Source organism: Gracilinanus agilis, chromosome 1 (assembly GCF_016433145.1).
Source record: "Gracilinanus agilis isolate LMUSP501 chromosome 1, AgileGrace, whole genome shotgun sequence".
NCBI lineage: Eukaryota > Metazoa > Chordata > Mammalia > Didelphimorphia > Didelphidae > Gracilinanus > Gracilinanus agilis.
In genome coordinates this window covers 784,151,799-784,178,581 of record NC_058130.1, presented here as the reverse complement: position 1 = coordinate 784,178,581, position 26,783 = coordinate 784,151,799, and the positions used below count along the sequence as shown (strand labels likewise).

The 26,783-nt window shown below is 55.9% G+C and overlaps 2 protein-coding genes across 2 annotated transcripts in view; one reads left to right on the top strand and one right to left on the bottom strand.

Annotated features, from left to right (window-relative positions):
- PPIL2 (peptidylprolyl isomerase like 2) overlaps positions 1–7,805 on the top strand; it is a 29,596-nt gene extending 21,791 nt beyond the window's left edge. The window contains exons 13-19 of the mRNA XM_044674747.1: positions 4,005–4,094; positions 4,401–4,434; positions 5,137–5,254; positions 6,702–6,758; positions 6,871–6,943; positions 7,337–7,539; positions 7,624–7,805. Of these exons, the coding sequence (XP_044530682.1) occupies positions 4,005–4,094; positions 4,401–4,434; positions 5,137–5,254; positions 6,702–6,758; positions 6,871–6,943; positions 7,337–7,539; positions 7,624–7,717 (669 nt within the window). The 3' untranslated portion in view covers positions 7,718–7,805. The remainder of the gene's footprint in view (positions 1–4,004; positions 4,095–4,400; positions 4,435–5,136; positions 5,255–6,701; positions 6,759–6,870; positions 6,944–7,336; positions 7,540–7,623) is intronic.
- A 748-nt stretch (positions 7,806–8,553) lies between these two features.
- On the bottom strand, positions 8,554–26,583 carry YPEL1 (yippee like 1). Its single transcript, XM_044674735.1, has 4 exons — positions 26,401–26,583; positions 14,863–14,906; positions 12,975–13,083; positions 8,554–11,455 (listed from the first exon to the last, which is right to left on the bottom strand). Exons 1-4 carry the CDS (start codon positions 26,515–26,517, stop codon positions 11,366–11,368), a joined length of 360 nt encoding a protein of 119 aa, XP_044530670.1. The 5' UTR covers positions 26,518–26,583; the 3' UTR covers positions 8,554–11,365.
- Positions 26,584–26,783: the final 200 nt, after the last annotated feature.

Below are 26,783 nucleotides of genomic sequence, written 5' to 3'. Positions count from 1 at the left end.
AGGAAGTGTCTCCTCTGCTGGGTCCCGAGACCAGGGGTCACAGAATGGCCTTGTCTGTGGGCCTGCCCGGATTCTTTAGTGACTGCAGCCCCGTGTTCTTGCTGTGGGGTTCCCGGGAGTGGCTGGAGGGGTTACGCATGAAGTCGGACTCGACACCTTCCTGCCCTGACGTCCTGGGATTGATTCTTCCGCCCTGTCCCAGCTTTGTGGCCTTGGACGAGCACTTGGAAGAGGTCCGTGAGCCGGGAACTGCTGGACTCAGTTCTCTGGACGGCATGCAGCAAGTTACTGCTCTTGGAGTCAGAGAGCCCTGAATCCAAACCCTGCCTCAGACACTAAGGGTGGGACCTTGGGCCTCTTATATTACCTCTCTTCCCCTCAGTTTCCCTGTCTGTAAAATGGGGACCACAATAGCCATAGTGCCTCCCTCCCAGGATTGTTGTGAAACTCCAGTGGGGAAATGTTTTCAGATTGCCACGTACTTCCCCCCACAGGGTATGCCATGGCTAGTTCTCAAGGCTCTTGGCCCAGGTGTTGAGGGCTGGCTGGGCAAGAGCCTCTCTCTTCATAGGCAGCCCAGATCCAGCCCTTCCCCAGTGGTCTTCCTGTGAAGCAGCAGTAGAGCCTGGGAGGGAAGGAGGGAGCTGGGTTTACTTGGCAACCACGTACCTGCCTCAGTGCCTGTGGCTGCCATGGGAACAGGCCTGGAGGGTGGCCTTTCCTGTCAGCTGGCACTGGTCCAGGCCCTCAGCTCTGTTTCACCAGATGGCAGACGAGGGAGTTGCCAACAATCGGGTGGCACCAGGCCAAAGCTAGGAAGGAGGCATGTTGGTGGCTAACTGGGCCCAGGGCAGGCCTGGAGATCCCAGGATGTGGAATGTACGGCCTGGGAAGGTAGAATGAATAGTCAGAACGGACTTATGGGGAAACTGAGGCCTGAAGGGGGCTTGGAGTCAGCCCCGGAATCTAGACTCTTCCCCTTAGACTTCATCGCTCTGACCCCAGCCTTTGTCTATTTTTCTGTTATTGTTATTCTGTTATTGGTGCCTTCTGGCTTTCCATCTGGCATGAGATCCCTTGGGACAAGGACAAAGAATGAAGCTGTGACCCAGCCTGGACCCCTTTCTCCACAGTGGGGCGATCTCATGTCTGAGCCCAGGCCCGTGGAGTCTATGGTTGTTCCCTGGTTCTGCCATCCTGCTTCGGGTTGGTTCTCTTGGATCTTCCTGTGTGTCTCTAACTTGTTCCTCCTCTTTTTCTGCTCGATCTTGTTTGGTCTCACTCCCTCTCCAGTGCCCTGAAGAAGCACGTGCTGCTTCCCAGTAGTCTTCCTCGACTGTGTCTCAAGCAGAGGAGACCATGAAGAGTGTGTGGCTCTGAGCCCACCTCCATGCCTTTGCTCTGGCAGTCCTGCTTGCCTAGAATGTTTTTTTCCTTGGCTTCTTGGCCTTCTTCAGCATGGGCTCCCTCCTGCCACCAGTGCTGGCCTAATGCCCTTGTGCTTTTCTTGTACCTACTTCCTTGAGGCCAGGGACTGGTTTTTCTGCTTCTGCCTCCCTGAGGCTTTAGCACAGGGCCTGGCACACAGCAGGGGCTCGAGCAGCGTTTATTATGTTCAGGTGTTTCTCTGATTGACTGTAACATCCTAAGGGCAGGCAAAGGTGTTAGAGCCCTGCAGGAGCACAGAGACCACACAGTGGGGGTTTAGTCACTCTGGCTTGGGGCTTGGAGGGTCCCCTTTGCTCATGTGATTCCCAGTGGAATTCGAGGTGGTTCAAAGCATCCCCACGCTCTGCCGGCAGCAGCGCCAGGTGCCTGGCCACTAAGGAAGGGTGTTGTATTGAACAGGCATCCCAAAGGGCTGAGCAGGCCCAGCTGCAGATTGTCCTCAATGCACAGTAGCAGGGGGCAGAACATGGGCCCAGATCTCCTAATGGTGCGCCCCCAAACACCAGAAAGAAAGAGAAAACTTTCTGGGTCTAGGAGGGCCCTTTCCTGGTTAACAGCCAATCACATTAAAAAAAAATATTTATTTTTTTCTGTGGTTAACATGATTCATGTTGTCTCCTTCCCTTCTTTCCTCCCCACTCCTGGAGCTGACAAGCAATTCCCCTGGGTTATACGTGTGTATGTGTATAAAATCACTCAAACCCATTTCCATATTCATTTTTATAATAGAACAATGTTTTAAAACCAAAGCCCCAAATCATATATTCATGTAAACAAATGATAAATCAAACACTTTTCTACTGCATTTCTACTCCCACAGTTTTTTTCCCATAAGACCCTCAGCGTTGTCCTGGATCACTGCATTGTTATTAGTAGCAAAGTCCATTACATTTGATGGTTCACAGTATATGTGTAAAATGTTCTCCTGGTTCTGCTCCTTTCACTCCACATCGGTTCTTGAAGGTCATCCCAGTTCACATGGGATTCCTCCAGTTCATTATTCCTTTCAGCATGATAGTATTCCATGACCAGCAGATACACAACTTGTTCAGCCATTCCCCAACTGAGGGACACCCCCTCTCTTTTCAATTTGTTGCCAACACAAAAAGCACAGCTATAAATATTTTTCTACAAACAGAACCTTTCCCATTTTAAAAATCTCTGGGATACAAACCTAGTAGCTGGATCAAAGGGCAGGCAGTTTTCTAAAGCCCTTTGGACATAATTCCAAATTGCCTTCCAGAATGGTTGGATCAGTCCACAATTCCACCAGCAATGCATTCGTGTCCCAGTTTTGCCCCATCCCCTCCAGCATTTATTACTTTACTGTTATATCGGCCACTCTGCTAGGTGTGAAGTGGTGCCTCAGAGTTGTTTTGATGAGCATTTTCATATTATTATTAGAGTTGATTTCTTCATTTGAAAACTGCCTATTTATATCCCTTGACCATTTGTCACTTGGAGAATGATTTCATTTCTTATAAATTTGACTGACTTCTTTGTAGATTTGAGAATTTAGACCTTGTCAGAGAAATTTGTTACAGGATTTTTTCCCAGTCTGTTGCTTTCCTTCTAATTTTGGTTGCATTGGTTTTGTTTGTACAAAAGCTTTTAAATTTGATATAATCAAAATGATTTATTTTACATGTTGTAATGTTCTCTAGCTCTTGCTTGGTCGTAAGTTCTTCCCTTCCCCACAGATCTGACAGGGAGACATTCCCCTAGTTTACTTAGAATATCACTCTTTACGTTTGTCATTTACCCATTTTGACCTTATCTTGGGCTATACGGTGTGAGATATTGGTGTATCTCTAGCTTCTGCCATACGGTTTTCCATTCTCCCAGCAGTTTTTTGTTAAATAGCGAGTTCTTGTCCCCAAAGCTGGGATCTTTGGGTTTATTAAACACAAGTCCGTCCCATTGCCAAACATTTTAAAAGCCAAAAGGGGCAGCCAGGTGGCCCAGTGGATAAGCACTTCTTTGCTCTGTGGGACCCTGGGCAAGTCACTCAGCCCTGTTCACCAGCCCTCGCACTTCAGTCTTAGAATTATACTGAGACAAAAGGAAGGGTTGGGGAGACCCAGAAGAAAAGCCTCAAGGCCCAGGCCCAGCCGTCTCAGGGTTTTCTTGTGACGGGCTTTAGAACTAAGAATCCTGATAATTCATCATTTTTGATGCGTTCAGAAGTGTAGCTGAGGCCTTGGGTTGTTTTGGGGTGGGGGGGCAGGAGAGGTCAAGGGACATGCCCAAGGTCACACAGCTAGTATGGGGGGGAAGGATTTGAACTCGTGCTTCTTGACTCTGGATCCAGCCCTGCATCCAGGAGCTCAGAGGGAGGGGCTTACCCGATGTCACACAGAACTCAAGTCTCTAGACAGCCCTTGGATTTCCCTGAGCTGGGCCTCAGTTTCCTTTTCTGTACCCTGGGGGTGACTGTCCCTGTCCCTCCCTTGCGGGATGGCGGGGGGTGGGGATTGGCCTCGGAGTCCCAGAGGACTGGGAGTGAGTCGCTCCGACTCCCCCCGCTCACCCTGGCATGTCTGGGCTCTCTGCAGACTCCCAAAACCTGCGAGAACTTCATCAAGCTCTGCAAGAAGAATTATTACAACGGCACCATCTTCCACAGGTCCATCCGCAACTTCGTGGTCAGTAGTGCTGAGCCGGCGGCCGGAGGGCGGGGGACCCTGGGGCTGCCCCCAACGCCCAGAGGGAGGGGGCGGTGTGAGGGCCCTGCTGGCCGGGGACGCCTCACTTCCTTCATCTGCCAAGTGGACTCGCTGGCCTCCAGGCCGGAGTTAGGGCAGAGCAGGGCCCCGGAGGGGGGGCTCGACGCCTCCGTGTGCTGATCGCCCATCCTTAGGGCTGCCCCCCTCCTTCCCTCGGGACTGCAGGCCCCTTTCCCGGCCTCTGCTCATCCGCCGACGTTCTCTTCCCTCCTCCCTTGTGTCTAGATCCAGGGCGGGGACCCGACGGGCACAGGCACAGGTAGGCATCTCGCGCCCTCGGCGTTGCTGGTTTTCGTCCTTCCCTTCTGTCTTAGGATTGAGGCCGAGTGCGGGTTCTGGGGTGGGAGCCCATGGGCGGTGGGGCCAAGTGACTTGTCCAGGGTCACACAGCTGGGATGTCTCTGGGTGGGTGCTCCATGCCCCGAGCCACCTGGCTGCCCCTGTCAGGCCATTCCTTCAAGGGCTCAGGCCAGGAAAGCGGGGAATCGGCTCATAGTGGGGGGCAGAGAGAGATCCCCGTCGCCCGGGCCGCCTCCCTGCCAACGGCTGAGCCTGGTGGTGGGAAGACCTGAGTTCAGATCCTGCTCAGACACCGGCCACTACTTAGCCACCGTTTGTCTCTGTTTCCCATCTGCAAAATGGGGGTGATGAGCGCACCTGCCTCCCGGGGGGGCCCACGGTCACCGGCCGCTCAGTGACCGCCCCTCTGCGTGCCTCAGTTTCCTCCTCCACACGTGAGGCCAGCAGAGCCCCTCCCCGGGTGGGGTTGTGGTGAGGCCCCGGCAGAGCCGGTCTGGGAAGCGCTTCGCCCGGGCTCGGCCTCACAGCTGCTGCCACTCCGAGGCTCGTGGCCGGAACCGGCTCTCAGGCCGTCGTCGCTCGCCGCCCGGCCTCGCCTGCCGCACCGTCCGTCCCCACGTGCCGGGGTGGCCGCAGAGCCCAGCCCTTCCTCGTCTTTCAGGGGGCGAGTCCTACTGGGGGAGGCCCTTCCGGGACGAGTTCCGGCCCAACCTGTCGCACACCGGACGGGGGATCCTGAGCATGGCCAACTCGGGGCCCAACTGCAACAAGTCCCAATTGTGAGTCACGGCCTGAGGCCGGCCCCGGGGGGGGGGCTGCCGAGCCTCGGGGGGGCTGGGCTCCCCCTTCTCAGCGGGCACAAGCTCTGCCCGCCCAGCTCTAGGGCGGGGGCGGCCCGTCGCGGGGGGCCTTCCGCATCCGGGAGCAAGTTTTTCCCCTTCGTGGCTGCTCCCCCATTCCTGGGCGAGTCCCGTCCCTGTTCCGTCTCGCAGGCCTTTGGCTACTTGAGGGCCTCCTTCGGGCCCCCTTCAGGGCCTTTCCTGAGCCGAGGGGCCGGCACGGCGCCGAGAGACACACTCTGGTGTGGCTCAGGGCCGGGCGGGGGGAGGACGTGTCCGAAGCTTTTGGAAACCGTGGAGGGGCTGTAAAACGTGGGGCTCCGAGACCCCAGCCCAGGAGCAGGAGCCACAGCCGGCACGCCAGGCCCGGCTTCTGCTCCGGCCCAGTCTGGCCTTGTTTGTGAAGTCACAAAGCCTGTCTGTGAGGGCCCTGGTGGGGCCCCCTGGACTTGGGACCCCAAAGTTGGCAGCTGCCCCCTTCTCCCGCCTCTGCTCTGTCAGAAAAGTGGCGATTGAACTCGGCATTAGCTAAACGCCCAGGACTAGGAATGGCGTTGCACCGAGGCCTCCCTCAGCCCACTCCTTGAACACCCCCAGAGACGGGGAGCTCACCCCTTCCAGGATGACCTCATTCCTAGACAGACTCTTTTCCTGTCCCTGGAATGGTCCCCATGTCTGCCAGCTCTCCACATCTGTGGGCTACGCCATTCCCCTGCAGAAGCCCCGGAGAAAATGGGGAACGCCAACATGGCCGCTCTAAGTGCTCACCGTGGGGTCTCGCGTGATGGGACCAGGTGAAGGAACAAAGATGGCAGCGTGGGGCCTGCTGGGTTTGGCCTTTGTGTGAGGCCGGCGGCCACCCCCTTGGGGCGCTTCTGGATTGAGGGTCCAGAGAGCTCGGGCCGAGCCCCGTTCCCTGCCTCGGGCGCCTCCGCGGTGGCGCAGCCTCGCCGGGGAATGAGGAAGCTTCAGACCAGCCCCATCTCGGGGCTCCGGGCTTCGGGGTTCCCTTCGCTCTTTTCCTCCCTGCTCGGAGCTGCCTCGTTTTCTCTTACATTCCTCCTCGGGGGGGTCCCGGAGGATTCTCTGAGGGCTTCCTTTGGTGTTTCCTTCTGGGGGAGTCGAGGAAAGCCACGGTGGGGCGGTGGCAGAGGCCCGGAGCCGCCCCTCAAGATGGGCTTCTTGGGGGGGGGGCAGCCAGGCGCGAGCTCGAGGGCCCCGGAGGCTTGGCGGCCTCCACAGGCTGGGGAGCCGGCCGGGAGAATGTGGGATCCTGGCGTGGCGCCCCGTCATGCGCAGCCACCAGAGGGCCCAGCTAGGCCTCGGCCCCCCTCCTCGCCGGCTGCCCTGGGCCCCCCTCATGGCCTCCCTCCTTCTCTCCCGCCAGCTTCATTACGTTTCGCTCTTGTGCGTATCTGGACAAGAAACACACCATCTTTGGGAGGTAAGAGAAGCTCGGGGGGGGGCATCAGTTCCCTCAGGATGCTTCTCCGTCACACCCCAGTGCCTGGCCGGTGGGGACCCCCCGTACCCCCATCTCATCTCCTCTCCCTCAGAGTTGTTGGCGGCTTTGACACCCTCACGGCCTTGGAGAACGTGGAGAGTGACCCCAAAACCGACCGGCCCAAGGTAACGGCAGCAGGAAGGGCCCTTTTTTTGGAGTCAGAAGTCGGGGGGGGGTTGGGCTGGGGGGTTCCCTTTTGGCTCAGGCACAGCAGCGTCTCGGGGCCTCTGGCCCCCCGTTACAGACGCTTCTGGACTCGACTCACCCGCCCTTGGGGCAGGGGGGCCCCCAGAGGGAGGGGCAGCGAGGCGGCTTCTGAACCCAGAGGGGAGCCGTGGCACATGGGAAGGGGATGAGGTCGGGGAGAGCCACGTGAGCAGGAGGCGCCCCAAGCAGATCCGGGGCCCCCCGATCTCCCCTCTTCGTTCAGCAGCCTGGGGGGTTCGGGGGGCAGAGACCCCTCCCCCCCGCCTCGGCCTCAGCTCCAGCCACCGGCCACGCCGGCCGTTCTCTTCCAGGAGGAGATCCGCATCGAATCGGCCACCGTCTTCGTGGACCCGTACGAGGAGGCCGACGCTCAGGTCGCGGAAGAGCGCGAGAGGACGCGGCTGGAGGAGGAGGCCCCCAAGGCCAAGGCCCGGCCGGCCCAGCCCGCCGCCGAGAGCTCGGGCCCGCGGGCCTACCGGCAGGGAGTGGGCAAATACATCTCCCCCGAGGCCACGTGAGTGCCGCCGGGGGGCCTTCTCGGGGGGCCTCGGGCCCGGCCCGGCCTCGGCAGCTCCATGTCTCTCCTGTCCCATCCCAGGAAACGAGCTCTGGAGGACGAGCCCTCGACCAGCGCCGCCGTCGCCGTCAAGAAGAAGCCGAGCCGGGGCTTCGGGGACTTCAGCTCCTGGTGACGGCCTCGGCTGGGCATCCGAGGCTGCTGCTGGCTGCGCCGGTCTTGGCCCCGGGGGGGGGAGGGGATGCACCGGGGGGCCCTGGGGGGGGGACGCCGGGATGGGGGGGGAGAAATAAAAAGGATCCCTCGGCTCCGTGTCCCTGCCTGGTCTTTGCCAAGCTGCCGAGGGGGGCTCCCAGGCGCCATCTCGCACCTTCCTGGCTCCATCCTCCGACTTCCCACCAGGTGGGCGCCCTCACTGCTAGTTAGGCCACAGCTTCGTCTGGTCTCAGAGATCACCCCACACACACCGCGGGGAGAACCAAATGGTGGGGGGGACCTGGGTTCAAATTTGACTTGATACCTCCTAGCTGTGTGACCCTGGGCAAGTCACTTAAATCCCAATTGGTTTGGGCGGGGAAAGAAAAAAACCTCAAAGAGATGAAGTTGGAGTTGTGGCTTCTTAAAAAGATCAAAGCGTCCTAGTGGACCACAAACACCAACCCCAGTTACTCCAGAGGGGCAGCTGGGTAGCTTTGCAGATGGAGAGTCGGGCCTAGAGCTGGGAGGTCCCGAGTTCAAATCTGGCCCCAGACACTTCCCAGCTGTGTGACCCTGGTTGAGTCACTTGACCCCCAGTGCCCACCCTTACCAATCTTCTGCCTGAAGGTAAGTAGGTTTAAAAAAATAAAGTGAAACACGGCAGTCAAGTCCTTGCTAGGGCTGGACAACAGAGGAGCCAGGATTGGGGGGGCTCTAGCAGTGGGGGAGCGGGGGGCAAGCTTGGTTTAGACGAGCCCACCTACGGCAGCAGAGTGGCCCAGAACGGTACAGACCCAAACCAAGGACTCCACGTGTGGTTTCCAAAAGGTTTATTTTGCTACCTGCAATAGATCCGCTCAGGCGTAACCCCAAACAAAGGGTGCTCGGAACCCCCAAACTGTACAGCTGGCTGGAGCGGGAGAATCAGAGAAAGCTTTTCTTTAAAAACAACACAAAAACAGTTCCATAACGTGACAACCCAAAGTTACAGCAGTGAAGAAATGCGAGCCTCGAGGCCTCGGAGCCTCTGGGAAGCTTCTGGAAAGAAATGGCGGCCTGTGACCGCCGACGCGGCGTCCGGCTGCTTCTTCCCTGCAGCCCTGGCGATGCCGGCCAGCGGGACAGACAGACGGGCGACCAGGGCACCACGCTGGGACGTTGCACCAAACCGGGCCCGAGTTCCACTTCCGATTGGTTCCGATAGTCTGAGGTGAAAGGAAGAACTTCCTTTTTCTGGCTACTAGAATACCGTCTAAGAGCGCAAACGGCCTCGTTCGGAAGCCAGGAGATGGCGCCCGGCGTCCTCCGCGGACACGCCACGACGGCGCCGCTCTCGAAGGCCTGATCGAGAGGCCCTTCCTTGGCCGTGGCTCCGGGTTAGGCACCTCTCCCAGCCCGGCTCCGCTGGGTCCAAGGAGACAGCCAGAGCCTTGCAAAGGGCAAACGCCGCGTCTCGATTCTCAACGTCGCGGTTGTGCCCCGGAGTGAAGAGTGTGTGCGTGTGTGCGTGTCACAGAGAAGACGGACGATACAAGTCACAAAAGTGCTCATGTGGGAGGGGAAGTAACTCACCCAGAACATATATAAAAACTTTAAATACAATCTTAATATATGTACAAAAATGGGTTAGAACAACAACACATAGTAAAACTCTTCAAGTAAAGTTAAAATCGGTTATTTTGGAAAGGCGGCTCAGGACCGGCCTGGCCGCTCTCTGCTCGAAGCCCCTGTGTGTCTGCCTTGCTGGGCTGCCTCTCCGGGACGGGGTCTTCTCCGGGGCCGTCGCCGAGCCTCCACGGGAGGAAACGTGGCTCCGCGAGCGTCACATCTCCCCGCTGCGGCCAGTGGATTTCTCGGCTTGTAGGAGGTTCTTGAGGCAGCTGCGCGGGTCGAGTCCGGGTGATAAAGCCCAGAAGGGCTTCGTGTGTTCTGAAGTGCATTTACTGCCAGAGGCGGCCGCCCTGGGCCCGATGCACCGAGAGCGTCGCAGGCCGTCGGAACCTCTCCAAGGCATCTGGGCCGGGCCCAAAGGGTTGGCCTATCTGACGACCTCGGGAGGTCGGGCTTGGCACGGATTGGTGAAACGGGAGAGGACAGCCTGGGAACACGTCTTGCCGGCACTTACTCACAGCTGGGAATTCTTTGCCCCGACTCCTCCCGACGAGTTCTTCTAGGAACCGAGTGGAATTCGAGGCGCCCTCCCCTGCCCCCTCCCGGCACTGTGACGGGCGGCCCGAAGCTCGCCGAGGGACTACACGAGGCTCCCTTCTTTGCTGGCGTCCAGTTAGATCCGAGGCTGAAGAGCACCGTGAGTCGTGGGGCTGGGAAGGGCTGCCACAGGTTTCCCTGGGATGGGAGGGCAGCGGCGGCGGCCGAGAGGACGATCTGGGACGTCTGCCGACGTGGGGCCGACAGCGGTGCTTTGGCTTCAATGTCCCAGTGGGCGGCCCGAGGACAGAAACATGGAGGCCGAGAGAGGAGTCTTTCCTTGGAGAATTTCACCAATCAACTGTGAAGTTGTGGTCCTGTTTACATCAATCCAATTCAAAGCAACTAGGGTGAGAAGGAGAAGGAACAGGAGGAGGACCAGGAGGAGGAAAAGGGGTGGATTTCATATTAAATTTATTAGAAAAATGCTTGGGGAATGATTTATCCAGCAAACCAAACACCCTTTTTATTTAAAATTCTTAAACTATCTTGCAATTTAAACTTTTTTGGAAGAAAATGAAAATGAACAATTCTCAAGTACTAATAAGGGGTTTCCCATCTAGTCTGGCCCCTTTCCTATTTAAAAATAATCATCTTTGTTCAAGTACATCAAAAGTAAAATATTAATCCAGAATGTTTTTTTGTTTTGTTTTGTTTTGTGTTTTTTCCCCCTTTGCTTTTTCCAGTGCATTAAACTCTGCCACAAGGGGGAGCTAGCCAAGGGAAGAAGTTCGAGAAGTGGCTGTTCCCCTTAACGCATCAGCATTGCTCCCTGGTTTCACTGGCAGCTACTGGCACGGAGGTGCCCTCTCTGGTTCAGTGGGAGGCTGCTTGGAACAATTCTCAGAGTGAGGCAGATACTCCCATTAAATACATTTGCTTGTTAACAGCCTATATAAGAGACAACTAACATTCTCTGGGTTGTGGGGGGAGGGGAATGAACAAAAAAACGAGACAAAAGGAAAAGTGGCATCCAAGGCTGGCCACTGAAAGAAAGCAATGCGAGGGCTGCGCCCCTCTCCGGGTGGCAGATGCCAGTCTCCATCCTGACCCCCTGCACCGCCCCAGCATAGGGGTAGTAGTCCCAGTGCCCTGGCCGCTTTCTGCTACTCTGGACCAGGTGTGTGTTAGGGACAAACTTGAACAGCACAAGCTCACAGTAAAAAGACAGTGACTAGGAGAAGGAATCACCACTGAGTTCATTTGACCAGAGAAGTTCAAAATAGTCCAATGGAAAACATCAGCTAACAACAACTGGCCCCTCTTTGTACAGGCACGCAGGGTGGGTAGAGCAGGACCTCAAGAGCCGTCCCGAGGCCCACAGTGAGCTTGAGCCCATCCGAGGTCCAGAGACTTGGTGGCCTTGTCTGCCTGGCAGACCCCAGGCCCAGGCTCTGGCTGCTGCCTGCCCTCTGCATCACTCCCATCCATTGTCCTTGATCATGTGGGCTAACTCGATGATGAACTTCCCTTCTTTATACTTCTGACTGCTCTCAAATGCATGTTCCTGTAGGGGAGAAAAGAAGACAGTGATGGAGTGAGGCCACAAGTGGCCAACATTTCCAGTCATGCTTCACTCGTCTGGCAAGTCAGGGGCACAGTAACACCAGGACTCGTCATGGCTCAACTGAGCCCTGAAAAAAGGCCTTGAGACTAAACTCTACATTTTACAGAGGAAGGAACTGAGGCTCAGAGATGTAGTGAGGTAGAAGGGGAGCTCTGGTTCAAATTCCAGTTTTTCACTAACTTGTTCTGGGCCTTGGTTTCCCCATCTATCAACTGACAAAGATGAAAATTGGCTAATCTCCAACTGCAAAGTTATTCATAGCAGAATTTAACAATATATTTTTTGTTTTGATTTTTACAAGAAAGTCACTTGAAGCATAAAGATTCACAGTCAAAGGCCAAGAAGCTCAGTGGATAGAGAGCCAGGAAGTCCTGGTTTCAAACTTGGCCTTAGATACTTCCTAGCTGTGTGACCCCCTGGGCAAGTCACAGGCCTAGTCCCATGTTGGTGAACCTATGGTACGTGTGCCAGAGGGGGCTCCTCCATGTGTGCCCCCTCTGCCCAGCAGCCTGATTTCCGTCTGGGGTAAGGGGGCGGCTCACATGCAGTGTGAGAGTGCAGTTTGGGCACTCGGGCTCTAAAAGGTTTGCCATCACTGGCCAGCCCTTATCACTCTCTTTCTGCTTGGAACCAATACTTAGTATTATTGATTCTAAGGTGGAAGGTAAGGGTTATTTAAAAAAAAAAAAAAGCAAAGGCTAGAGTTTATTTTTCTTAAGGTAATAAAAATTTTCAATTGGCAAGAAACGAGATGATTTCAGAGAACATTAGTACGATTTGTACGGCCTGAGGCAGAGGAAAGGGGCATATTGGAACTTTGACGTCGTAAAGACAGCTTTGAAGAACTGAGATCCAGAGAATTGGTGGTGGAACGAATCCCCTCCACGCTTTCAGGGGTGACGGACTTAAGATACCCAAACAGGCCACATGAATTCAGACGCGGCCACTGGGAGGACTTGACTGCTTCGTTACAAAGATGCTTCCTTTTTTTAATTTAAGGTGGGGGAATGGACGCTAGCAATAGAGCCACTAAAAAGAGAAGGAAAAAAGCCACTGGAGCTGTTCTTAAAGCACAAAATCTCTCAACCCGGACCTGTCTTAGAATCAATACTGTGTTTTGGTTTCAAGAAGAGTGGGAGGGGCTAGGCCAGCGTTGGTGCCCCCCTCACTGCCCTGTTACCCCAGAGAGCCGAGGGAGGAAGCGCTGGGGCGGGGCATGCACAAAATGTCCTCGGGCACTATGAAAAGGGGGAAGGGCGCAGGCCTTGAGTGCCAGCTCCACACACACGCACACACACGCGCACGCGTGTGCCTAGATGTCCCGACTCCGGGCCTGGCTCTCCCCACTGAGCCCCAGCTTCCTGCCTCCTCATTCTCTGGTCCGAAGACGCCTCAGAACAGCGTGCTGGGGAACCCCAGCCCCCCTCCTAAAAGCATCCTCCGGGAGGCAGTTACTTACATATTTCCAACCCAGGGTGGTTTTACAGTTTTCACAATAGATATCTGCTACGGCGTGTAAGCCAGTGAGAAGGACTCTCTCCTCTGCTGGGCCGCAGCCCACATTTACCCTGCAGGAAGAGGGACAAGCTCGTGAGCATCCGCCACACAACTCCAGGGGGATTGCACATGGCGCCAGGGAAGGCCCTGTGCTCTCTGCAGAGGGTAGGCTGGAGGTGTGCCCCCACCCCCCACCCCCCGTGGCATCGGGCTTTTCTCACTACAATTCTACACTGGGGATGAGGTGGGTGCCGAGGTGTCCTCCCAAGGGGCCTCTGGGCACCCAGCGACCAAGAACAAGGGCTGCGGGTCTCCTGTGCAGGCCATTTCAGTCCCCCTGAAGGACTCTCCAGGAGATCCCGACCCGCTCAGCTGGGCCTCGGGGGGGCCTCTTCTGTCCCTCAGAAGCTTTTCCTCTTCCCTCTTGGCTCTGGACCAGCTTAGAGGAGGCCCGTCACTGCCTTCTCAAGAGCTTGGGGCACATTGGGGGCTCCATGGGGGAGAGCTGGGGGTCCCCCAGCAAAACACACTGAATGCCGACGGTGGCCAACCAAAGCAGGTCAACACTGGCAGCGCCGCCACCACTTCCTGCTGCATTCTGGGCCCGGAGGCCACGGCACGGCAGCCATGATTCTTTGCACCGACTACATGCCGAGCAGCGCCAAGCACATTGGGGCTGTGATCTCATCTGATCCCACCACCTGGGGAGGTGCAGCCTATCCTTGTCTCCACTTTACAGAGGAGGAAACTGAGGCAGACCACCATGAGAATGAGGAGATGAAATCAGGTGGGAATTCTGATCTCGACAGGGAAGGTGGTGCCAGCGCTGGGCCTGAAGTCAGCATCCGCCACTCGCCGTGCGACCTGCCTGCCTCTGTTTCCCCAACTTCAAAATAAGTACAAGGAAATGGCCAACAGCTCCAGGAGGTGGCAAGAAGACCCCAAACGGTGCCCTGAAGAAGGCCAGAAAACAGCTTGGCTGTCCCGGGGGCACCCCCGCCTGGCATTCTCCCTTGGGGGAGCCCCGAGGCAGGGGGCCCCCTGAACCCCAGGCCTCACTTGGGGATCACACGAGATGACGCCGTTACCGCTCCTGAGGGAGGGGAAATGGGCGCCGTCACCCATGGCCACCATTCGGGGTTGCGTTTCCCGGCTTCATAAAACTTCAGCCCTGCAGGCTGACGCTTTGGGGAGCGGAAGCCCCCCGACAGGGGAGGGCAGCTCGTCCTGGGCCTCTCGTCACCGGCGGGCATCGCCGCAGCAGAGGGCTCCTTCGTCCCGGCTCCTCGTGCTCTGCGGGGCGGCGCTTTCGGGACAGCCAAGAAACTCTAGAAAAACGTTTGGGCGCGTGCGGGGCCCCCCACGGGATCGTCGGCTCCAAGGGCGCAGGGGGGCTGCGTGGCCTCGGCCTCCACGTGGCGTTCCTAGAACCCAGAGCCCTGGGGAGCCACCAAGGCCGGGCTTAGTCCGATTCAATGACTCTGCGGGGCTGAACACAAGCTCATGTTCCAGGGGACAGCAAGGTCTGGAGTCTGGAAGATCTGGGTTCAAATCCAGCCAGAGACGCTTCTGTGCCGGGTGACCCTAGGCCAGTCCCTTACAGCCCGTCTGCCTAGCTCTTGCCTGTGAGTCTTGCATTCGCGTCCTGGGCGCCCCCCCCGCCCCCCCAGGCCGCTGCCACCTACCTCATGGCTCTGCTTCTCTGCCTGCTGCTGGCCCCAAGGCGCCCCCGGCTCTGGCAGGTCCCAGCGGCTGGGCAGGCTCTGAAGAGGGGCCAGGCCGCCCCGGGGCCGAGGGCTGGACAGAGGGGGGTGGGGGCCCTCCAAGCATTCCCGCTCCCCGATACTTACACAGAGTTAAAGAGGTAGGCCCGTCCCTGGCTTCCCTGAAAGGACTGCAAAGAAAAAGCCAATAGGATGGTTTAGAGAAGGGCCGGCTGCGAGCCGAGCTGGGGGGCGGGCGGGGAGGGGGCAGCAGCTGGAGAGCCCCCCCTTCCCCCCTTCCCCCACCCCCAGCTCGGCCGTCGGCGCTGCGTCTCGGTCTGAATTTCAGGATTCCAGCGTGGGCAGCAGAGCCAGACGAGTAGCCGGAAGGTTCAAGACTCCGCTGAGCCTACTGGCCGGCCCAGCCTGGCCCGGCTCTTCCTGCCCGTGTCTCGGGGCCCTTTTAAACCCTTTCTGGGTGAGCCCCGGCCCGGGGTCTGGCCGTCAGGCGGCAGCGGAGCTCCCTGGAGGGCGACGGGCCGCCCCATGGGCCGCCTCCCTGCCCCGCTCTAAGAAGGGGTGCCGCCTACCCCCGCGAGCCCCAACGTCCCCACCTCGGCCCCCCACCCCACGGGACCTCTCGTAGTCCGAGTCAGAACCGTCTCCTCCCGGAACGAGGCAGGGCCTGCCCTTGGCCGTGTTTGGAAGCTGCCTCTGGCCTTGCCGCTTGTGAGTGATGAGCTCCCCAAGCACCCTGGGAGACGCGTGTTTGGATTATCCCGCTTTACAAACAAGGAAACTGAGGCAATAAGTAACTTACCCACTTAACCAGGTCAGGGAGTTATTAGTAGCCAAAGGCTGGATTTGCACTCGGATCTTCTGCTGCTGTGCCCACCCACCAAGGTAGCCCTTTGGAAGTGACACATTCCACACGGCAGGCCTCTCCCCGCCCCCCTCGGGCTCCACTTTTCCGTGTGACCTTGGGCAGATCCCTTCCCTCTCTGGACTGGTTTCCTCCCTCCACCTGCTCAGACACTGAGGCTATCTTTCGCCGCCCACGGCCCCCTCACGCGGCCTTCCGTGGACTGGAGAGGCTCCGGGAAACAAGGCCGAAGGGGGTCCCGCTAGGCCCTGGCCAAGGGGAACTGCCCTGCTTTGGAGAACAAAGAGGGGGCCGTGCAGGGAACAACGACTCGCCGCCTCCCGGAGGGTCCGGCTCAGCTCGTGCTCAGACAGTTAGTGCCGAGGCAGACAGACAGACCACCAGACAGCTTTGAGAGCGAGACGCCGAGTTTATCGTGCCCGTTTGGGGAGAAAGCGAGCCGCACGCAGCCCAGCTGATGTCTGGGAAGGAGAGAGCGTGCCGAGATGCCCGACAGCAGAACAAAGAGCCGGAGAGGCCGCACGGGCAGGAACGAGCTTCGGAAGCACCTACAAACAGGCTCTTGTTCCTTTCTGGTTTGGCGCCTCTGGACAGCCCGTCGGCGTCCCTCTTTGCCCCGGAGATTCTCGCTTTCTGGAAAGCCGTCCCCTTTCCTCTCGTTGTTTAAAGCGTAGTTAGCGTTCAAAGCCGCCTTAAATTGCTCCTCTTCCATGAAGTCCACCATGACTTTTCCTTCCTTTCTTTTCAAGTTACATTTTTTTTCCAAGCAGCAAAAATTCCACCTTCTTCCTTACTCCCTCAGCCCAAGTGTTAGTCAAGAGATTCCTGCCGTCGCTCTCGGGGCTCTGACCGGAGACGGAACAAGCACGCTTCATCACGGGAACTCTGCTGGCCCACATGCCGATATAACTGGTTCTCCTGGTTCTGTTCGCTGTGTCCAGTCCATACGCGTCTTCCAGGCTTCTCGGAAGCCGTCCCCCTCACGTCATAGTGCAGTAGTTTTCTACCACATTCATGCACCATAATCTGTCCTGCTCGTCTCCAAATGGCGAGCATCCCTGCTAGAAAGACTGTCCGTTTGTCTTTTTGCTCCCCCAACCTTCCCTCCCTCGTGTTTTCTAAGCCTCAAAATTCCCTTTTACATTTTTTCTCCCGAAGCTCTCAATTCTTCTCCATCCCCCTCGCCCCGCTTTAAGCTCTAAAAACCCCCAAACGTCTTTTTTCTTGCTTCAGGAATTCTAGTGTGTTCGAGCTGTGCTCCGGGAAGCTTTTTCTTCTCCTTTTGTGTCTCGTCACCCTTTTTGCTCCTCCTTCCACCCTCTTTTTGCGCTTTGGCCCCGAGGTTCAGGCCAGGCTCTGGGCGCCGGGGACACGTCTGGGTCGCTTTGCTGCCGCCGCCTTCTTTGGGCTGTGCAGGGATCTCGGGGTTAGCTCAGGCTGGGGCCGTGCAAGCTTTCTTGCTTCCCAAGAATCACGATCCGAGGTAAAACCTGCCTCTTCTGCAGGCTCCTGACCTGGGTCTGTGCCTGAGCAACACGCCTGTGGCCAGAAAGGTGTGCCGGATCGGGGGTCCCAGGCCCTCGGGCACTCCGGGCTTCTCGGTGGTCCATTTGCCACGTCACCAAGTCAGGCTTCCCTCTCCCTTCAGGCAGACTCCAGCATAAAGGCTGGGTTTGGGACAGAAAGTAATGTTGGGATCAAGGATGGAACTGGAGTTGGAGCTTGAAGAGGAGAAACGGTTTCGGCTTCATTAGTGCTGTAGGGAGATCACCGGGTGGAGTTCCCCTGGCCCCGAGACTCGTTTTCCCCATCTGCTGAAGGGGAACACAAAGGCCGCCATCCTTCCCCTTCCACCAAGCTTCTTGGAGACAGAAGCAGTTCCGGCCTGTGGAAATGGACCATCGCAGCTGACGAGGCTCCCGGTGTGTTTGGGGGACATCAGAACTGCTGTCTGCCTGTTCCTGGAGTGAAGTTTTGCGGCTCTGAAAGCTAACAAAGCCGTGCCCCGGGGAGGAGCCTGAGCTCCAACGGTCTTCTCTGGACACCCCTTGGATGGTGCCCCTCCAGCTCACAAGTCCTTCGGTGACTCCCTACGCATTTAACTGGCCTGGCTCAGTCCTAGTTCCTACCATTTCCTGCCCTGCTGCCTCCCACACCTTCCCTACACTCGGATCAGCCTCCCTTCTCTTTCCTCTGAAGCCTCGTCCGGTCCAGGCTTTGCCGTCTCTTTCCCCCGAGAGTCTGTGATTCTCCGTGAATTCTCCATCATGGAAGCTCCATGATGGCCAACATGGGAAATGAGGAGGCGCCGTTACAGAAGGGAGTCCTAGACGCCGGAGGACTGCAGCAAAGCCTCGAGAAACCTTCGCCATCCTATTCTGGCGGAAGAGAGGCAGATGAGATGATTCAAAGCCGGCCGCTGCTCCTGGGTCCATGCCAGTGAGCAGGGAGGTCTTCAGCGGAGTGCCCCGGGGATCCGAGCTGGGTGCCAGGCTATTTAACACTTGATCAATGACCTGGACAAGGTCCTCTTCAAATGTGCAGATGGCCCTAAGCTGAGAGGGGCGAGAGCTAACCCAGCAGACGAGAGAATGGAGCCAAACTTGCTCGGAGAGAACATCAGGTTGAATCTTGTGATACGAAAAGACAGCAGGCATTCTGAAGAAGATCAGGGATTCTGAGCGGACTAAAAGCTCACACCGAGTCCCCCGCAAAGCCAGTGCCATTCTGGGCGACATGCTGGGGAGCAGGCAGGATGCGAGGGCCCTACTGCACACCCTCATCAGAGAAGCATCATTTCTATGGTGCCTCCTGTGGGCCCGGCACTCTGATAAGTGCTTTTTACAAACCGGATCTCCTCCAAATCTGTGTCAAATTCTGGGTGCCAGAGAATCACTGAGGAAAGTATTCAGAGGAGGCAACTGGGCTGCCCCAAGAGTTCATGGCTTTGGTGAATTGGTTAAAGGAACTGGGGGACATGACGACAAATCTTACCGAGAAGGAGGCTTGTTCCGTCTGAGCCCCGGGGCCAAAGCAGGAAACGTGGGGGGAAGACGCCTTGCAAAAAGGCCATTTTGGGCGACAAAGCAGAGCAAGCTGCCTCGGGGTCTGGGAGGCGAGGAGGCCCAGCCACTTGGTGGGTGCGGTGAGCTGAAGGAGATGCCGCTTGGCTCGGCTTCTTCCTGCTCTCCAGTTCTGGGACGAACCTTCCACCTCCAAGCCACCAGCTTCCCGTTCTGTCTCACCAGAATTCTTGCCTTTCTGCCTCAGAACAACTTGCTGCTGCTGCTGCTGGCTCCTTGCTTTCAGCCTGCAAACACACACACGCCGCCACACCTTCGCAAGCCCCAGACCCCTCTGGTGACACCACCTGCTCCAAATAAATCTGCTGCCACCTCCAAGCATCGAGAGCGGTCCGGGGAGCCGCCACTGTGGTGGGACCCTCGGCGCTCCCGGGGATCGAACTCAGAAAAATGGCCACGACCCTCCTGAACAAATCCCAGTATCCTTTGACACCCTGCACTGCCCACGACCCTCGCACTTCCAAGACAGAGCTCTGGCCTTCTCGTTCTTCTTCCATGGTTTTCTCGTGTGCTTTCACGGCCCTCGACAGGCTTTGTCCTGGAAGCCCTGCACTGCCAAACATCCAGGATCTCTGGGTCAGAGGGAGCCTTTTTCCTTTGCTACAAACCAGAACCTTGTTATAGCTTCAAAAATGTATTCCTCAATTGTTGTGTCCAGAACGATTCATTCGCTGGTGGTGAATCATGCCAAGATGAGGCCTTCCTACTTTAGCCGATTCTTGGAGATCGGCCATGCAGCCTGTCACCAGGCCCAGCCCGGGAGGCTTTCCAGCTTGTGAAACCAGCTGGTATACCTGGAATCACCTTTGAAAGCAAAGATGGTCAAGAAAATATTGATCCATTTCTGATTTTTACCAGGAGCGAGTCACTAGAGCACATCTAACTGCACCAAAGTCTTCTCCTTCCAGGTCCAACTCGGGGCCTGCCTTCTTCTCTCTCTAGGAAGCTCTGACATACACAATCTCCTCCTCCCCCCTAAAGAGTGCAAGTTATTTCTCCCTCCCTGGATGTCTGTAAGACTTGGCTTATACCCCTTCTATGAATCCCGAGATTAAGACATGTCTAAACTACTTGAGAATACACTCCGTCCGCACTGCATTTCCATCCAAAGCTGCCTTTCGCCTACAAGATAGTTCGTGCAGTTCAACTGAACAATTATTCCCTCGCTCCGGCCCTTGCTGCTTGCTCCTTGGCCTTTTTTTTTTTTTCTCTCCTAATCTTACTTTGAATGGAAATTGTGGGCATCTGAGCATGGCATTTAGACTCGGCTGCCCCCTGGAGAGCCTTTGTGTGTCATTTCCTCATCCTCATCTGTAGAGTGAAGATAACTGAGCCACAGAATGGCTGGAAGCACCTTGTCCTGTTGATCCTCCTCCATGCTCTCTTCTTCGAGTTTCTGGGATACTCCTCGGCTCTCCTCCTCCCTCAGGCTTCATTTGCTCTGGCTGCCCCCCTCAGGACGCAGCTCCAAGTCCCTTCTGCAGGAGGCCCATGTCACGGTTCCCTTTCAGATTATGCCCGTCTATATGAACCTCCTCCCGGGTCATCGACCCCAGAAGAATGGGCAAGGATTGGCTTCTCTTTGGAGCCTTAGTTTCTCTGAGCTTAGCCTCATGTCTTCTAAGTATTCGTTAATCTTCCCAGACTGCCATTTTCCTTGCCTTTCTCCCACCTGGCGAGTTATTTCTCTCTTCCTTCTCAAATGTTTCCCCTGAAGAGGGGATCTCCAAGGCAGGCCACCCCGCCCTGGCCAGGACAAAGACAAAGCTGCTCACGGCACCTCCCTGGGTCTCTCGCTGTTTTTAAGTGGATGCCATCGCATCTCCAAAATCACTTTTCCTTCTAGGCTAGGTATCTGTCCTGCTCCCAAATCCAAGCCTCGGGCCATTTCCCAAGTTTCCATTTCATAACCTGTTCATCTCCCTCCAAGCCTGCACTGTCCCAGGAAGCCACATGCATCAGTTCCTTCCGATGGGTCCCTCCCACCTCCAGGAGCCCAGGAAGATCCACGGCCCCCATCAGGCACTAATGGAGTCAGTTTCTTTTCTCAAAACCAAAACAAAACCCTTTTGTCTTCTGATTTAGTATCAAGAGCGGCAAGGGCTAGACAATGGGGGTTAAGTGACTTGCCCAGGGTCACACAGCTAGGAGGTATCTGAGGTCATATTGGAACCCAAACCCCCCATCACTGAGCCACCCAGCTGCCCCCAATCCTTTCTCTTCAATGGCTCTCTCACAGAAGTCTTAAAGGATGGACCTCAGAAACCAAGGAGGTGAGGAGCCCAAATTGTAAGTCTGTCCTGCCAGCCCGCCTAAATGACCCCCCGTCCTGCTCTAATCATTGGGACATCTTTCCTTTCAGCCACTTCCCTCTGACTCCCCCCCAATTCTGGCTTCTAGGCCAAGTGGAGCACATCTCGTATCTCTTCTGTGACTGCATGTACTTCACACACTTGAGGCAATCGTGGCCCAAATAAGGCCCCCTTCTTTCTGGGAGGTCTTCATTTCCCCCTCTGTAAAAGGAGGGGGCTGAGGCTTCCCGAGGACTGTTGCCGCTGGGCCGAAGCGTGCTCCCCACCTCCTGCCAGAGAGCCGCTCAGTCCTCCTCTGGGAGGCCTTAATGGAGACTCCCGGGTTATGGCCAGGAAAGGCCATTTGCAACCTAGTTCTGAGCACTGTACGCCTTGGGAAGTGGAAGAGAAGGTGGCAGCCCCAGGGCTCTTGGGTGGCAGCCTGGCATGCCCTGGCTGTGGCCTGAGACCTCGGGGGCAGCTTCAGCTCAAATGTAAGCCTGGGCAAGACGCCGACCCCCTGGACCCAGCACATTGATGGCCCCTCATGGGGGCCGGCCATAACGTGCCGCTGCCCGAGGGAGTGGCTGGAATGAGTGGGCGAGCCGGGATCACAAGATCCCCAAGTCCTCTTTACGTCCAGCTCCAAAAACGTCCGCCACAGAATCACCGTCCGGCGGTTCCCGGAGCGCTTCTCCTGCTGCGCTGACGCCAAATCTTAAAACAGAACAAGAAACGGGAGACCCAGAAAGCGGGCGGCAGCCAGAGAGCAAAGCAAACTGAGCCCCCGGGGGGGGGGGGGGGAGGGCGCCACCGACTTCACTGTGTGACCGTAACAGTTAAAGTTCACATTTGGCCACGACGTCCACAGCCAGGGACTTGGGCGACTTTTCCTCCAATTCATTTTTTCTATTATTCTTGGATAACAAAGGCCACGCCTATACGGTGCTGCCCACTCCAGGGCTGAAATGACTAAGCTGGCATCATGCACTCGGCCAAAGGGGTGAACCTCCACAGTGACAAGCTAAGGAAACCCCGTCTTGTTCCTGGAAGGGAAGAGCTGCGCCACGGAGCTCACCACCAGCAGCCACAGAAAGCAGCGGCCCTGTTAGAGGGCTCTGGGTGCCCCGTGACTGCTCAGTGAGGAAGCGGCCAAAGTCCAAAGGAAGGTCGGGCTCCCGAGACCCAGAGAATCTCCGAGGCCGGCTGCTCTGACCGAACTCTGCTCAGCGCTCCTGGTGAGGCACCGCTCCTTGCTAGCGAGTGTCTCGTTTTGATAAAACCCACATCTGCTTCTCCCCAGCTTCCCCCTCTGCTCCCCGTTGTGGCCTCGAGGCCGGAGCAGCCACAGGTGGCCTCCCTCTCTTTGTCCCTCTCGGCACGTTGAACCAGTTCCCCAGGTATGGTCTGCTGCCCGGGGCAGAAGAAGAGACTTCTTAAGGGGCAGAAATAATGAGCAAAGGAGAGAGAGTGCCAAAGGATCAGACGCCTTCCCTGAATGTGGAAACACAAACTAATGTCAAATACGAGGAGGGTTGGAGAAGAGCCTCCTGGAATGATTCTATATTCAGCTATGATCACGGAGGGGCAAGCACGGGCCTCCTGGGAGGCCAGAGCTGCCCACTCACAGGATTCCTCAGCCATCCAGCAGATGAACTCGACACGGATCCCCCCCGCCTCAAGATGGCTGTGGCGAGCCCTGGATCGGTCCTACCCTCACCCGAGCGCCAAGGTACCCACTGAACAAACTCTCTTCCATTTCTTGAGAACAGATAAGATGTACATGCAACTCTCCTGCCTTCCAAGGTCCAAGGAGCAGCCAGGCTGGGGTTGGTCCTTTAACCACAGGCTGTCTGGCGGGAGGGATAAAAGCCTGCCAAGAGGCATGACTCGACCTCTAGAGGCGATCCGTCAGCCTGGGCTTGGAGCTGGGGTCCTGGCAAGGACTCCCATTAATCCGCCAGCTACATTCCCGAGAAACCATTCCATAGGAGCCAGTGACTCCTGGGGGAATTGGGAACAAGCTAGCTGCCTACCCTGCTGCAGACATGAACAAGAACCCTTTCTAGACCTGAAGAGAGGAGAAATGATAGGGAGGACCATGGACTCGGAGGCCTCAACACCCAAGAAGACAGCACAGTTCAGAAAGGGACCCTGCCATGGCCACAACTCTGGAATATGAGGGAAGACCAGACCTGATGGGACTGAGGCTGAAGCAGGCTGTCCACCTCGAAGCATGAGAGGAGCTTCAGAACAAGATCCAGTTCCTGCCATGGTTCATGCATTGACCTGTTTTGTTCGACTACTCTCAAGTGTTGTAATTTCTATTGCGAGGAAGGTCTCTATTTGCATCAGGGAGGTGATGGGTAACAATGATGTGCTGTTTGTGATAAGAATGTAATAATAGTGTTGCAAACTACAGAAAAGAGGCATCAATGAAACATTTTAGACATAGCCAGGCAAGGCAATTTTGTTCCTCTCACATGTGATTTAATATAACTTTATTATGTAGGAGAAGTTTATAGTTTTGGATACAATCCTCTTTGGTTTTTCTATGTATATTGAAATGTTGGTATTTAAGATTATAAAAACCAAAATGCCTTGTTTAAAACATGGGGAATAGATTTAATAGTCGAGACAGGAGAAGATATGAGGCAAGAGACATGTCCATGTGAAAATGAATGAATCAGAGAGTGGAGATATGGCAGAGAAAGCTTGCACCAAAGGCAGGTCTGTGCTACAAATCAACCTGGCCAGCTGGAGAGAATGGATGATGCTCTCCAGACAGGCCAGGTGGATATAAATGGGGTTCCTGTAACTTTTTCTAAACTTAGGATTCTATAGTTTTTCTCTATTAGACTGACTGACTCAAGGCTCCTTCAGGTCAGAGATACCTTCTTAGGCATCTTTTTATCCCCACAAATCAAGCAATATCCCGTATAGTCGCGCTCCACCCTCTCGCGCTTCCTCAGTGCAGGTGGGTCAGTTTGCTTTGCTTTTAGGCTGCCGCCCGCTTACCGAGTCTCCAGTTTCTTGTTCTGTTTGTTGAATGCATTTTGTGGTGTTTTGCATTTGTGTCTATGTGCGAATGTAATTTCGTTTTATCCTAACAACTCTGCCAGGTAAACATATTATGATCTCCCCTTTAGTGGCAGACCTATGTCGCTGGTAGAGCCAAGAAGACAACAGGATCCTGTGACACCCAGCATGAGGTCACTGTGGAAGAAAACATCCCTCAAAAAGGCAGCCACCAAAAGTGATGCTTGAAGGAACAAGCTGTTGTTAAGCAACAGTACTTTTCAGATGATGGCGGTCCACAAACAGGCCACTGAAGAAAATTCCGGTTTTGTTTCTTCACCTGCAAGTCAGAGCTCGTATTACTGGGCCTGGAGCCGGCCTCAGGCATTTAGGAGCTGTATGACCCTGGGCAAGGCTGTTTGCCTCAGTTTCTTCATTTGCAAAATGGGGATAAGAGTAATGGGACCTACTTCCCAGGTTGTTAATGTCGAATGAGAGAATATTTGTACAGTGCTTTGCTTTTTAAGGCCCTCTGTAAAGGCTAGTTGTTGTTATCCTCGCCGGGCAGGGCCCTGGAGCCTAATGTTGAGCTCTTTATCTAACCAGTCATAAGTATAAAAGGCTCTTTGGCGACAGGGACAGGTAAGAATAGTGTTACAGGAACAAAGAAAATAATACTGCAGAGTCCGTGTCGGACTGGCTGTTCCTCATCTTCTTCCTTTCCCTACTCTACGTTCCTGTTTTATGAAAGTCAGAGGCTCGGGTGAGCTCTGTTCGCTCAGTGTCTCGGGCTACACCAGGTCAGCGCTGGACGGTGGAAGGCGGGCAGGGAAACAGATGGCTAAGTAAGTACCTGAGGAGCAAAGCCAGTGTTTGCAGGTTTATTTTTAGGATCTGCATCAGAGGCCTATTATTGGCTACATCACCTTGCTTTGGCTTACCCTAGTTAAGAGACAGGAAAATTCCCCCCAACTTTGTGGCATGTGGAAAGAAGGGGCAGAGGGTCCGGGTGGCTCCCCGTCGCTCATTCTCTGTCAAACAGGGCGTGAGGAAAGCAAGGGAACAGGAAGTGGGCCCTTTGCCCCCCTCTCTGACCCCAGGCCCGTCTTCTATAGAAGGCAGCTCTTGTGACTGCTGTGAAGATGAGAGGCCAGCGTGGGGCACAGGGAAAAGGCCAGGCCTTGGACCTGAGGAGAGCCTGGACGTTCCTGTCCTAATTCACTCTCCCTGGACAGCTCCTTCCCCATTTCCTCAGCTGTAAAATGACTGGGGGAGGGGGGAAATGAGATGATCTCTTGGGTCCTGTCCAGCTCCAATATTTTATAATTCTCTATGGAAATATCCCGAGCTGGGGCAGCTAGGTAGCACAGGAGATGGAGTGCTAGGTCTGGGGTCAGGAGGACCTGGATTCTGATCTGGCCTCAGACACTTCCTAGCTGGGTGGTCCCATTGCCTAGCCCTCACCGCTCTTCTGTCCAAGAGTTGCTAGTTGAGCAGAAGGTGAGGGTAGGGAGGAAGGGTAAAGAGCTTTCAGAAGATAGCACCAGAGGAAACCAGGAGACTATATAAAGAGACATAAACCAGATGCCTTCCTATGCTCTCAGCCTGGAGAATCTAGAAAAGGACGAAGAGTCTAGGAAGGAGCACGGGCTGGAAAGTGGAAGAGCCGAGTGCAAATTCCAGTTTCGGCCTCTCACTAACTAACCTGTTCTTGGAGGTGCGGCGCCCTCCTCTGTAATGTGGAGATGGGAACGTTTTCAGAGGGCTTGGGGTGCTCCGAGGACCAAAGGAGGCAGCACACAATGGCGCTTGGGGCCGTCTTCCCGATTCCCCTTGATGCCAAGTACGTTAGGAGGGCCGGGCCTTTGGAGGCCACCCAGTGGGTGCAGGTGAGGGAAAAGTTCCCAGGACAGACCTTGAGATGGGCGGGGAGTCTGCTGCCCGCACATGTGCTAGGTTCAATCTGGAGGGAATCCTTGCCAGGCCGAGGGCTGGTCTGGGGCCACAAATGTTAAAGGCAGTCTAGGGAGGCCCCCGAGCAATGAAACCAGAATTCCTCAAAGAATTCTATCCGGGTTAGGGCCAGAAGAGGAAAAGACAGAAGGAGGTAAGGGACACGGGAAGTGGCATCACTGGAACGAACCACATATACTAGAGCCGAGGCTCAAGTTCAAATTCCGCCTCTGACCCCATCCTCTGGCTGCCTACCTCCCAGGGCAAACAGGGGGAACCTCCCCTTTCCCCCTCTTCCAGGAGCCCCCGAGGGTCAGGCCTTGTGCCTCGAGGCGTGTCAGGGTGCTTTCTCTGGGGCTCCAGGGGTACCTGGGTTAGTCACTGGTAGTGTTGGCACACGGCACTCGTTAGCCCCCAAAGGCTCTCGTAACCCACTAGACCCACGCCAGAGACTTGCCTTAGAGATCAGCTCGTCATGGTTGGCCAGATGGGCTCTGCAGTGAATGCAGCTATAAGTGCGGTGACAGTGGGGCAGGTAAGCCTGGAAAGTTTTGGACTTTGTCATCTTAACCATCTCTGCCGGAGGCCCGTCGCTCAGCTCGGGGCTGGCAGGCCCAGAATGACAACTTTGCTGGACTCGCTGACAAAAGAAACACTGGAATAAGCAAGCAAAAGCCGTTGTTGTTGGGAAGGGCGTGTGGCCCTCTCCACACCGACGTCACGAGAGAAACTGTCACCACCTGCCAAAGAAAACAAAGCCCCGAGTTATAAGGAGGCCAGGCCACTCGTGCGCCCAACAAACACTTATTCTTCCTCCGGGACGCAGCGGCCATCTGCCGA